The sequence below is a fragment of the Coregonus lavaretus genome, assembly GCF_964263955.1.
Source record: "Coregonus lavaretus genome assembly, chromosome: 25".
In the NCBI taxonomy this organism is placed as follows: domain Eukaryota; kingdom Metazoa; phylum Chordata; class Actinopteri; order Salmoniformes; family Salmonidae; genus Coregonus; species Coregonus lavaretus.
In genome coordinates this window covers 978258-990413 of record NC_140012.1, presented here as the reverse complement: position 1 = coordinate 990413, position 12156 = coordinate 978258, and the positions used below count along the sequence as shown (strand labels likewise).

Here is a 12156-nt window from a genome sequence, read left to right as displayed (position 1 = left end):
CTTTTATACAGGTAACAAACTGAGATTAGGAGCACTCTCTTTAAGAGTGTGCTCCTAATCTCAGCTCGTTACCTGTATAAAAGACACCTGGGAGTCAGAAATCTTTCTGATTGAGAGGGGGTCAAATACTTATTTCCCTCATTTAAAAAAGTATAACATTCTTTACATGCGTTTCTCTGGATTTTTTTGTTGGTATTCTGTCTCTCACTGTTCAAATAAACCTACCATTAAAATTATAGACTGATCATTTCTTTGTCAGTGGGCAAACGTACAAAATGGGCAGGGGATCAAATACTTTTTTCCCTCACTGTATGTATGTATGTGTATATATTTATATGTGTATGTCTGTGTGTGTGTATATATGTATGTATGTATGTATGTATGTATGTATGTATGTATGTATGCATGTACAGTACCAGTCAAAAGTTTGGACACACCTACTCATTCAAGGCTTTATCTTTATTTTTACTATTTTCTGCTTTGTAGAATAATAGTGAAGACATCAAAACTATTAAATAACACATATGGAATCATGTAGTAACCAAAAAAGTGGAGAATGGCAAGAATCGTGCAAACTAATAGGCAGGCCACAAACAGGCAACTAACGGCGCAGTCCAACAGTGGTGTGCAGAACGGCATCTCGGAACGCACAACTCGTCCTTGTCACGGATGGGCTATTGCAGCAGATGACCTCAACGGGTTTCACCCCTACCAGCTAAAAACAAGAAGAAGCGCTCCAGTGGGCACGCGATCACCAGCACTGGACAATTGAGGAGTTGTCCAACGAATCCCGGTTCCTGTTGCATCATGCTGATGGCTGAGTCATGATTTGACGTAAGCAGCATGAGTCCATGGCCCCATCCTGCCTGGTGTCAACGGTTCAGTCTGGTGGCGATGGTGTAATGGTGTGGGGAATGTTTTCCTGGCACACGTTAAGTCTCTTGATACCAATTAAGCAACGTTTCCATGCACTGAAGAATTCAGACTGGAGGCAAAGAGGGGCTCCGACCCGGTACTAGATGGGTGTACCTAAAAACCTGGCCACTGAGTGCATTTCATGATGTATAACAACATGCGCAATGATGTGCCAAATATAATTATAGGCTAAGCCATTAGAATAAATAGCCTCAAAATTTGAAGCCATATATGATAGTCTATCCAGGACTTGATCCGTCATCAGTATTGTGTATTCATTCTGATGTTAAGGTAAGAATTTGAATGAAGAAAGCTGATCCGGGAGCAGCGCTGCCTTCCTTTCGATCTTATCAGTATGGACACATGTTCAAAGACACCCTTAGTGAATGTTCTCTCTATGTAGTGGTTTGGGAAATGCATGTTACATCTTTGGCCGTTATAGAAATCATTAAAACACTCGTAAGCTTAAGTTCCATCCCTATCGGGAAACCTGGTCCTGCCATTTTCGGCCTTGTTTTTTTTACTAAAGGGACTGACTTCGACCACAAACAACAAATAGTATTTGTCCCTGTTTTGAATGAAAGAATGAGGTGCTGGTGGTTGTTGATGTAGTGGTCGTCACCTCTGGACGACACAGGCTCCAAACAACAGGGGGTTTGAATCCTAGTTGTGCCAGTTTCTGTACTGTACTTCCACCTATTCCCCCATTCTCATTTCCATGCTGTCCAAAAAAAAGATTCACCCATTTTGAATGTTCTATTGTTTTTGTGCATCCCTGAGTGATGTTCTATCGATTCCCAGCGTCATTTCGTGTTTTCATGTGTATCTAAGCTATTGCCGTGTCATATGATGCAAAACTCATCATACTGGCTGTATATCTGCCTGATTGAACTTCCTTGAATGGCGAATAGCTCAGATACAAATGAAAACATGAAATTACCCCGGGAATCGATAGAACATCGTTCAGAGACGCACAAAAACTATATAACATAAAAATACAAATACAAAATCGGTGAATCTTTCCTTTAAAGGTTCAATGTAGCCGTTTTTATCTCAATATCAAATCATTTCTGGGTAACAATTAAGTACCTTACTTTTACTGTTTTCAATTAAAATGGTAAACAATAAACAAAAATGGCTTCTTAACAAAGAGCAATTTCTCAAGTAAGAATTTTGCAAGGACTGTCTGGGAGGGGAAAACTGAAAACGAGCTGTTATTGGCTCTCTTTCTTATTGGTCTATTAACTAATTTAACTTCACCCCACCAAAACAGGCTGGAATTTCAGGCGATCTTTTCAAACAGCTCTTACACTACAAGGGCATTATCATCATTTTCACAGTATTATTCCAACCTCAGTGTGGAAATATATATAAAACACAGGCAAATCACATTTGACCGCACTGGGCCTTATAAAAAAAAAAAAAAGAATGAGAGTACTTTTTGGGCTCTTTTCTCTGTAGGTAATTGAATATTGCGGCCCTTTTTGTACTATGTTATGTCTCTTTCTATTCTGTTTTGTTCTGTTCAATTATTGTCAGTTTCATCATTGTTTACTCTCCCCTAGGAAAAAATGTACTACTTCAAATGACCTTGTAAACCTTATAATTAAAAATGACAAAAACATTGAAAACAGTAGTCTTATGTTGTGTCGTCTTACCTGGTCGGCCAGTGCTGTCTGCGTCTCATCCAGTCGGCCCTGCAGCTCCATGGAGTCGGTGCCCAGTCGGTCCAACTGGGCCTGTAGGCCATTGCTCTCCGACTGCAGCTGGGCGTTCTTGCTGCTTAGCTTCTCCGTGAAGCCCAGGAGCTCGGCCTCCCGCTCCCGGCTGCCTTGCACATCCAGCTGGAGGTCACCGATCTGGACGTTCACGCTCTCCACCTCCTCGCGTAGACTGGCCATCTCATGCTCGTCCCTGAGGAAGACACATTGCACGCACAGCACATCACATTTATGTATCTAGCAGACAATTATCTGTAGCGATTTACAGTCACAGTGCATTCAACCAAGGTAGGTGAGAATTTCACACAAAATCACAGTCATTGCAAGTGAAGCTTTCCTCAAAGCAGCTATCAGCAAAATCAGTGCTAGTAAGACACACACACACACCATAGGTCAGTGTGCACTCAGAAGTGTACATGTGGACAAGTGCACAGGGATGTCACCATGGACCGTGACAGCCATTTCTCTTAAGTTGCTCCCTTTCCTATGGCCCATTTATTTGTCCTCAGAATGCCTTGACAGGTGACAAAAATGGGACGGAAATTCAACCTCTACTGTGTTGCGTTTCCCTTTACAGTGCTGTCGAATCAATGAGGATTGGGAGAGACAGGACAGGATGCCACTTTGGAGAATTGGCATTCATTCACAAGGTCACACACTAGGATCAGCCAAACGGTGCAGAGGCAAGCAATACAAGGTCAACCGACTAGCCTGTCTCTGTACGTGTGTACATTTGTGTGTGTAGGTATGTGTGTGTACGTGTGTTGGCTCACCGTTGGTGCTGTTCCTCCAGTGCGTGTATCTCTCCCAGCTTGTCTCTCTGTCTCGCGATCTCAGCCTTCTGCCTGTTGATGATCTCTCTGTACTTGGAGAGCTCATCCTCCCAGCGAGGCCTCTCATCCTCCAGACACTTCACCTGGGACCCAGCACACACACACACACACAGAGAGAGAGAAGCCCCATTTATACCTGGTGCTAACATGCATCCTTTGTCCTGATCTTGTCCACATTCTGTTTGTGCCCACATTTTTGTGTCAGTGTTTTCCCTATATGCATTTTGCAGCGGCACACCACCGCTGCTAAATCGTGGCCGCCACTGCAATTTTTTAAAATAATAATACAAATTAATTAATTAAAATAATTTTAGGGTGGTAAAACGTTTTCAGTGTAAACTTCAACAACTAAAACCAGATATAAAGTATGTAGACAATAATGGAGCAATATATTTTGTAATAAGATCATCTTTGAGAACTAACAATCACCCCCTCAAAAAAATAGACAGTCAGGGAGAATCTAAAATGTATTGGCATGCGGCCCCCATTGATTTTGTTATAATGTTTGAGTCACTCAGATAGCATAAGAACAAGGCATAAGCCATGGCAAAATTGTATGTCTCTGGAGGTAGTCAAGCACGCATTGTATCTGGATATCTTACAGGTGTAAACAGATCTGGATGATGAAACCACTTTAATCATCATTATAGCGCAGTACAATTATTTGACAAGTGACAACATAGACTCAAGGTCTCAATAATTGTCTAAGCATGAAACAATATCAAATAAATGTAATACATGGGGGGATCAGGAAATGTGTTCACGACGCAGACAGAGTGGATGGATAACAGACATTTTAATACCATGTGTAAACGTGACAGAACTTAATTAGATAGTGATTCGATCATCTTGATCGGACAATGAAAACCACATTAGTGCAAGGTGTAAACGAGGCGAGAGAGACAGACACACACACATGCAGAGACCCAGACACGCGTACGCGCACACACACACACACACACACACACACACACACACACACACACACACACACACAGACACACACCTTTGCGCGCATGGTGGTCAGTTCATCCATCCCCTCATTGAATGTCCTCTTCAGGTCTTCTAGCTCCTTGGCCTTGGAATGGTGCATCTGTCAATCAGAGCAGAGCATTCGTTAGGTTAGATAGTCTGAAAAGCTAGTGTTTCGGATCCAACTGCCACCTATACGCGATGACGTTACGAAATGCTTTCTAGAACATGTACAGTAGTAAGAAGAATAGCTAATATTGGACTATAAATTGTGCCTTCCTGTATTAATTATACTCACGCTAAAAATGTTATTCTATTCTACTGAGCCATTTACTTTATGTTCGTATTCTTATATTTTATTATTACTTATTGTTATTGCATTGTCGAGAAGGAACCTCCAAGTAAGCATTTCGTTGGACGGTGTATACCATGTGTATCCCGTACATAAGACTAATCAAACTTGAAACTACTGATGCTTTCCTACAACATTTTGGAATGTTCATTCAGATTGTCCACCTGTAACTGTTCAAAGTGATTTAGCAAATGAGATATCTTTCTCCTTCCATTTCAGAATATCTGTTAATATTGTTTTGGACACTGTCAAAGTTCGTTCATGTTAAAGCTTTCCTATTTCTCAGTTGCCTGAGGTGACTTTGGGATATTACTCAAGCAATACGTGAATGGTTGGAATCTGGAGAGCATAGGTGAGGTTAATGCAAACCAGCAATAACACTTCCAGTAAAGCAACATTAATCAAATCAAAGCTGAACATCCTCATAAAAAAAACTTCCCAAAATACTACAAATGAGACCTTGAATTAAGTTGATTGCCATGGCAACAGGGCATTGCATAAATGACAAACAGCAGTTATGAAGTCTTTTGAGTTGTTGTTGATGTGACCGATGGCTTAAATATTGATAATTTCTCTGCAATTTATCTTAAGTGTGAATCTTAAAAGAGGGCAGTGTAAATGGGGCAGTGTGTAAGTGTATGTCGGTGTGTGTGTGTGTGTGTGTGTGTGTGTGTGTGTGTGTGTTGTGTCGGACCTCCAGCTGGTCTGTCTGTTCCTGTTTGTGTTTCTCCAGTTCGCCTTTGGTCTCGCGCAGCTTGGCGTCCAATTCGTTCGACTTGATCTCCTCTGACTCCTGAGAGAGCGAGGGGGGGGGGGGGGGGGGGTTAAAGAGAGCAAGCACAGAGAGGAACAGCGGGGAAGGAGCAACAGATGGAGGAAGGAGTGAGAGAGGATGGAGAGAGAGAAAAATAAATAAGGATGTGGTAAGAGAAAGAGAGGAGGAAAAACGAAGGATGGAGAGAGATCATAAGAGAGGAAGAAAAGAAACAAGGAGTAAAGAGAAAAAATATTGATTTAAGGGTAACAGGGAGAGAGTGAGTCAGAATAACCAGTGTTTTCCACAAGTACATAAAGTCGCCAGCCAAATAGAATAGAATAGGGGATTTTGCAGAAGAGGCTCTATTTTGGTGGCTTCTGGTACATACTAATGCCTTGATTCCATCTGAAATACACAGCTAAATTATTGAATACTTTATAGAGTTTATCTCCCAGATTGTAAAAACGTATTGTGGTATTGTGTAGAAAGACATGACTGTACAATTGAAATGACTGGAAATGTATGAATTCAGTGTATTGTTAGTTGTTTTGGATATTGTCTCGGTCTAGGCCTATATGATTTAAAAAACAGATAAAAATACACCTTATGGAACAGCGGGGACTGTGAAGCAACACAAACATAGGCACAGACACATGCATACACACATGATAACATACGCACTATACACACACGTACACATGGATTTTGTGTTGTATAAATGTGGTAGTGGAGTATGTGTCTGAGGGCACACACTTAGTATGTTGTGAATTCTGTAATGAATGTATTGTAATGTTTTTAAAATTGTATAACTGCCTTAATTTTGCCGGACCCCAGGAAGAGTAGCTGCTGCCTTGGCAGTTCATCGAATGTGTTCATAATTTATCTGCAGATAATCGCCGAAAGAATAGACCTACCAGTAGCCTATGCAGATTAGGGAGCCAAATGAACAGCTCTCTCAACGATGTGATTCGGTAGGCTACACTGACTGACGAGACGAGAGTCACTCACTTTAGCGTCATTGTTTGGCAAGCCCTGACATCCTAGGAAAGGAAACCCAGGAAATCCTTTGGTTTACTTGTCCCGATGCAATACCATGGACATATAACCACGTTGCATGATTTATGAATGGCAAAGGAATATAGGAGATCGACTTTATTCAGTCAGTTAGCTAAGTTTTATAAACTAGTCAACACTTGCTGTTCAGTTGTCAATCAACACACAGTAAATAGCCTACTATGCGCCACAAACTCCACGTGGCTGGCTATGTGAAACACGTGAAAGAAAATAAATGAATGTGTCAGAAAACAATCATTAGGCTAAGTTGTGGATTTTGACTTATCGTTACCACTTACATTACATGGGACGTGCAAATTCATGAGCCTCATGTGCTCTCTCCCTCCTCCCTGTAAATCAATTATACTGCAACCAAGGGTTGGAACCAGCTCAGGGAAATGAACCGAAAACCGGAAAATAACCAAATTATTTGAGAAACAATACCCGAAACGAACGTGATTTTTACTGTTCTAGAACAGAACCGTTATTTTAAAAGCATGGGAACCGGTTAATAATGTTATTTTTCCAGTCCCACAAAAATCGCAACAAGGCGCCTATGCAAAGCCCGCACTCTGTCACTCAGAAACGTATGCCGCATTCACGTGCTTGTCAGAACTAGGAAACTCGAAAATGTTCGACTTGCTAGCTGGTTGAACGCAGCACGTGTATAACTACAACCAGTTAGCAAGTCAGAGATTTCAGAGTTTTTGACTAACACGTGAACGTGGCATAATTCCAGCGTCTGCCTGCCAGCTGGAAATCTTTGCCAGGGGGTGTGCGTGCATGTGTGTGTAGGCTACCTGCCCCTCCCCTCTGAAGCATATGTTATTGTAGCCTACTGACGACGTTACAAGCGTAATTCAGAAATTATGGAGAGGTTTAATTAAAGAAGAAAGGATAGACTTTTTCCAATGCTAGTTAAGGTTATCACATTTCACATTGGATTTCTTAACAACAAAAAGGTAAGACGTGTTTTTAATTCTAGTGCTGCTCTGCACATACAAGCTTGTTAGCTAGCTAGCTAGCTAGCTAAAGTTTGCTCTGGTCCAACGTTAAACCAACTCAGAAGTTCAAATACATTTAACTTTCCTCCATAGATGCCGCTCATCTGTAGCTATAATTCTGTGGGCCTAATTCAGAGAAGGCATGTCTTAACAAGATGCCCAGTGCTTCAAAGCAAGATTCCGTCATCCTCTCTCGCTGTCTCCTCACCCTCAAAATGTCAGTTGCATCTCGCGCCCTACACTGTGACTGGCAGCACAGTGTGTGTGTTTGTCTTTCATTATGCTTAAACCATGCTGTTACGGCAAAATACAATTTGCTCTTAACAACTTTCTTATACAGATTAAATTGCTTACCCGCTCCACAGCACGCTGCTTTATCCGCACTGATCGGTGAAGTCATTTAATGTCGCGCTAAATAATAATAAAAATAACTATATTTCAGAGGTTTTAAAAGGAACAGAAAGAACCGATATAAACCGGTACTTTTTTGGGGTTCGAACTGGCTCAGAACTTTGCTGGTCGGAACAGTGGAATAGAACAACAAAAAAAGAATGGTTCTGTTCAGAACGAAACGGACTGGCGAATTGAAACTTTTAAATGAAAAGTAGCCTAGTTAATATGAAGCGGAAAATGTAGCCGTCTGTAACTGGCTGATTTGCCGACAGCCGGCGCTAATGGAAAACACTGAATAATCCTAATAAATTCCAAAGCAAAGATCTGGGGCCATATGTATCAAGTGTCTCAGAGTAGGAGTGCTGATCTAGGATCAGGTCCCCCGCATCATATTCATTGTGCTCTAAAAGGCAAAAATCTGCACTCCTACAGCATGTCGCTTGATACATAATACGGCACCAGATAGCATTTGAAAGGACACAGCCCTCTACTGGCCCCTAGTGGACAGAAACTAGCCTGATTTCAGAAGATAAGTCACATGATACTTTCTTTGGATTTCTAATAAAGCTCATCTACACAGGTATTCCATCTTTGAAAACACACAGACGCACACCTGATATGTGCGGATCATGTCCTGGCAGTTCTTGCGGATCTGCTCCGTCTCCTCCTTCGCCTGGGTGAGTTTGGCCGTGGTCTCTCGTAGCTTAACTTTAGTCTCCTGTGGTGAGAAGAAGACGGTGAATGTTACAGTTTTTCTCATCGCATACAAGCATTTTGTGAACAATGTTATCAATTTTCAAAACAGTGTACTCACAACACAGAACTGTGGCCTTTTGCAAAACAGTAAATGCATTTTCAAAATGTAGTTGCCATCAAAAATAAATGGTACCATAAAAATTGCAAATACATTCCTCAAAAGAACACGACTGCCGACAAAAATATGATCACAAACATACATACCGCTTGAGTCAAGCTGACAAAACAAAGTTAGTCTGTCTTAAAAAAATAACATTTAAATCAATATTTTCTTTGCAGTCACAATCAAAACTGCATACACACAAATACAACCATCAAAAGGTGCAGAATTATAGGTAATTTGGCTACGCTCCTTTTATCCATATTTCACCAAACAATTTCATACACATCAAATCAAACATTGTTCCATAAAAATAAAAAAATTGAATGGAATGGAAAATAAGCACATTGTGTGCAGCATTCATTCATCGGTATAATCACAATCCAATTACAGGGTTTGACATTAACGGTTGCCTGATAGCCTGATGGCCTGGGGGAAATGCAAACTGAACAGAAAGGCAGGTGGAATCTGCTTGGTGGCTGCCCGAAAAAGGTAAGTGAAATTTTGTGCTGAAGACAACTATTAATTCATGTTGACAATAGTGTTCCATTTGTTCATGTGCATCTGACAACAACAAAGAATACAAGGCAATATATCACACAATTCTTCTCCCTACATTGTCTTCATAAAAGCAAAGAGCTTATTTTCATCAGAATAATTCACTTTCATTTTTAACAAAAGCCTGCCCACCCAGTTTAAGCTCACATATTAAACACAGGGCAAAAAATGTACACCTGCCAAATGCGGGTAACTTGGTTAAAAGGGGAATCATTTTTGTTAATGCTGTTAACTGTATGTGTCAACCCCCAATATTAAGGGAATATCACCCTATTGAAACGGGAGTAAGCGGTGAACAGTGAAAAAGACGCACCTGTTTCGGTAGCTCAAGTCACGGCTCAAATGGCGCTTGCAGTCCTTCATTTAGCAACTATTTTTGAAACTCAAGCAAGTGTTTTTCCAATTTAGACTGTCCAGTGCGCTAGCTGGCTCTAGTGTGCTAGCTAGCTAGTGTGTTTACAGTTTCATTAGCTTGCCATGAGAAAAGGCTTGTGGAAAAAGCAACTCCCTCACACCGCTCATCATTAAAGAGTAAAATAAATAAATGAAAACAAAAAAAAATTCACTCACCAATAAACGTAAATAAATGTTAAATAAATGTCAATCATTTTTTCCACTCACCGACTAACCCAACTTAATTCTCTGCATCTTTGCATGTCCTCAATATTGTAAAATAATCATCAACATTAGACACGTCCCTATTGACTAGATATTTTCCTATATTGTATCTGATTTACTACTGATAAATCCATTTACAGCTGCAAGTCTCTTGGGGTATGTTTCTATAAGCTTGGCACATCTAGCCACTGGGATTTTTGCCCATTCTTCAAGGCAAAACTGCTCCAGCTCCTTCAAGTTGGATGGGTTCCGCTGCTATACAACAATCTTTAAGTCATACCATAGATTCTCAATTGGATTGAGGTCTGGGCTTTGACTAGGCCATTCCAGGACATTTAAATGTTTCCCCTTAAACCACTTGAGTGTTGCTTTAGCAGTATGCTTAGGTTCATTGTCCTGCTGGAAGGTGAACCTCCTCCTATCTCTGGAAGACTGAAACAGGTTTCCCTCAAGATTTTCCCTGTATATAGCGCCATACATTATTCCTTCAATTCTGACCAGTTTCCCAGTCACTGCTGATGGAAAAACATCCCCACAGCATGATGCTGCCACCACCATGCTTCACTGTAGGGATGGTGTTCTCAGGTTGATGAGAGGTGTTGGGTTTGCGTCAGACATAACGTTTTCCTGGATGGCCAAAAAGCTCAATTTTAGTCTCATCTGACCAAATACCTTCTTCCATATGTTTGGGGAGTCTCACACATGCCTTTTGGCGAACACCAAACGTGTTGGCTTATATATTTTTTTAAGCAATGCTTTTTTTCTGGCCACTCTTCCGTAAAGCCCAGCTCTGTGGAGTGTACGGCTTAATGTCGTCCTATGGACAGATACTCCAATCTCCGCTGTGGAGCTTTACAGCTCCTTCATGGTTATCTTTGGTCTCTTTGTTGCCTTTCTGATTAATGCCCTCCTTGCCTGGTCCGTGAGTTTTGGTGGGCGGCCCTCTCTTAGCAGGTTTGTTGTGGTGACATATTCTTTCAATTTTTTAATCATGGATTTAATGGTGCTCCGTGGGATGTTCAAAGTTTCAGATATTTTTTTATAACCCAACCCTGATCTGTACTTCTCCACAACTTTGTCCCTGACCTGTTTGGAGAGCTCCTTGGTCTTCATGGTGCCGCTTACTTGGTGGTGCCCCTTGCTTAGTGGTGTTGCAGACTCTGGGGCCTTTCAGAACAGGTGTATAAATACTGAGATCATGTGACAGATCATGTAACACTTAGATTGCACACAGGTGGACTTTATTTAACTAATTATGTGACTTCTGAAGGTAATCGTTTGCACCAGATCTTATTTAGGGGCTTCATAGCATAGGGGGTGAATTCATATGCACGCACCACTTTTCAGTTATTTATTTTTTATAATTTTTTGAAACAAGTTATTTATTTAATTTCACTTCACCAATTTGGACTATTTTGTGGATGTCCATTACATGAAATCCAAATAAAAATCAATTTAAATGACAGGTTGTAATGCAACAAAATAGGAAAAACGCCAAGAGGGATGAATACTTTTGAAAGGCACTGTACTTTCCCATTGTTCCTCAACTGTAGTGTATGATATACAATTTTCTAGCTCTGAGTCTCTACTTTTATCCACCGTAAAAAACACAATTTCAAATTTTGCTACATAAGACCGAATCGAGCCGGTCAGTCACATTTTTGCTCCATAAAACTTAAGAGGTACTCAAGACCTGGGGAAACCAGATTTTATTGTTGAAAACCTACTTCCTCAAACTGTGCATTTCTTTGTCATATACAACCAAAGAATTTCAACATGTGTTTTTTGTTTTTGCCTTTATGACACATAATCACTCATATAAAAGTCTCAAAAGTCTGTTTTGACATTATTTTACTTGTAGCTGAATCCATAGAAATCAAGAGCACTGTAGAAGCCAAAATGTCAAGGTAGAGAAAAACGGGCCAAAATGCCTTAGTCATGTCCCCTAAGTTATTTGTTTTATCGTTATAAAAAGAAGCTCTTACTGTGTTCCAACGCATATCCTTTTTGCTTCACAGATGTAACCAAGGCACTCCGCGAATAACATTTATTTTACACTTGAAATTCTGTGTTTTTAGACGTTTTTCACATATAGCCTATAGTAACAAACTAATGAAAATGTTA

General features: G+C 40.6%; 1 protein-coding gene across 1 annotated transcript in view; it reads right to left on the bottom strand.

Annotated features, from left to right (window-relative positions):
• The window catches only part of ccdc186 (coiled-coil domain-containing protein 186), a 119143-nt gene that overhangs the window by 58980 nt on the left and 48007 nt on the right, over positions 1–12156 (bottom strand). The window contains exons 7-11 of the mRNA XM_084142144.1: positions 8614–8718; positions 5488–5586; positions 4476–4562; positions 3410–3552; positions 2574–2829 (exon numbers count right to left, since the gene is read on the bottom strand). Of these exons, the coding sequence (XP_083998270.1) occupies positions 2574–2829; positions 3410–3552; positions 4476–4562; positions 5488–5586; positions 8614–8718 (690 nt within the window). The remainder of the gene's footprint in view (positions 1–2573; positions 2830–3409; positions 3553–4475; positions 4563–5487; positions 5587–8613; positions 8719–12156) is intronic.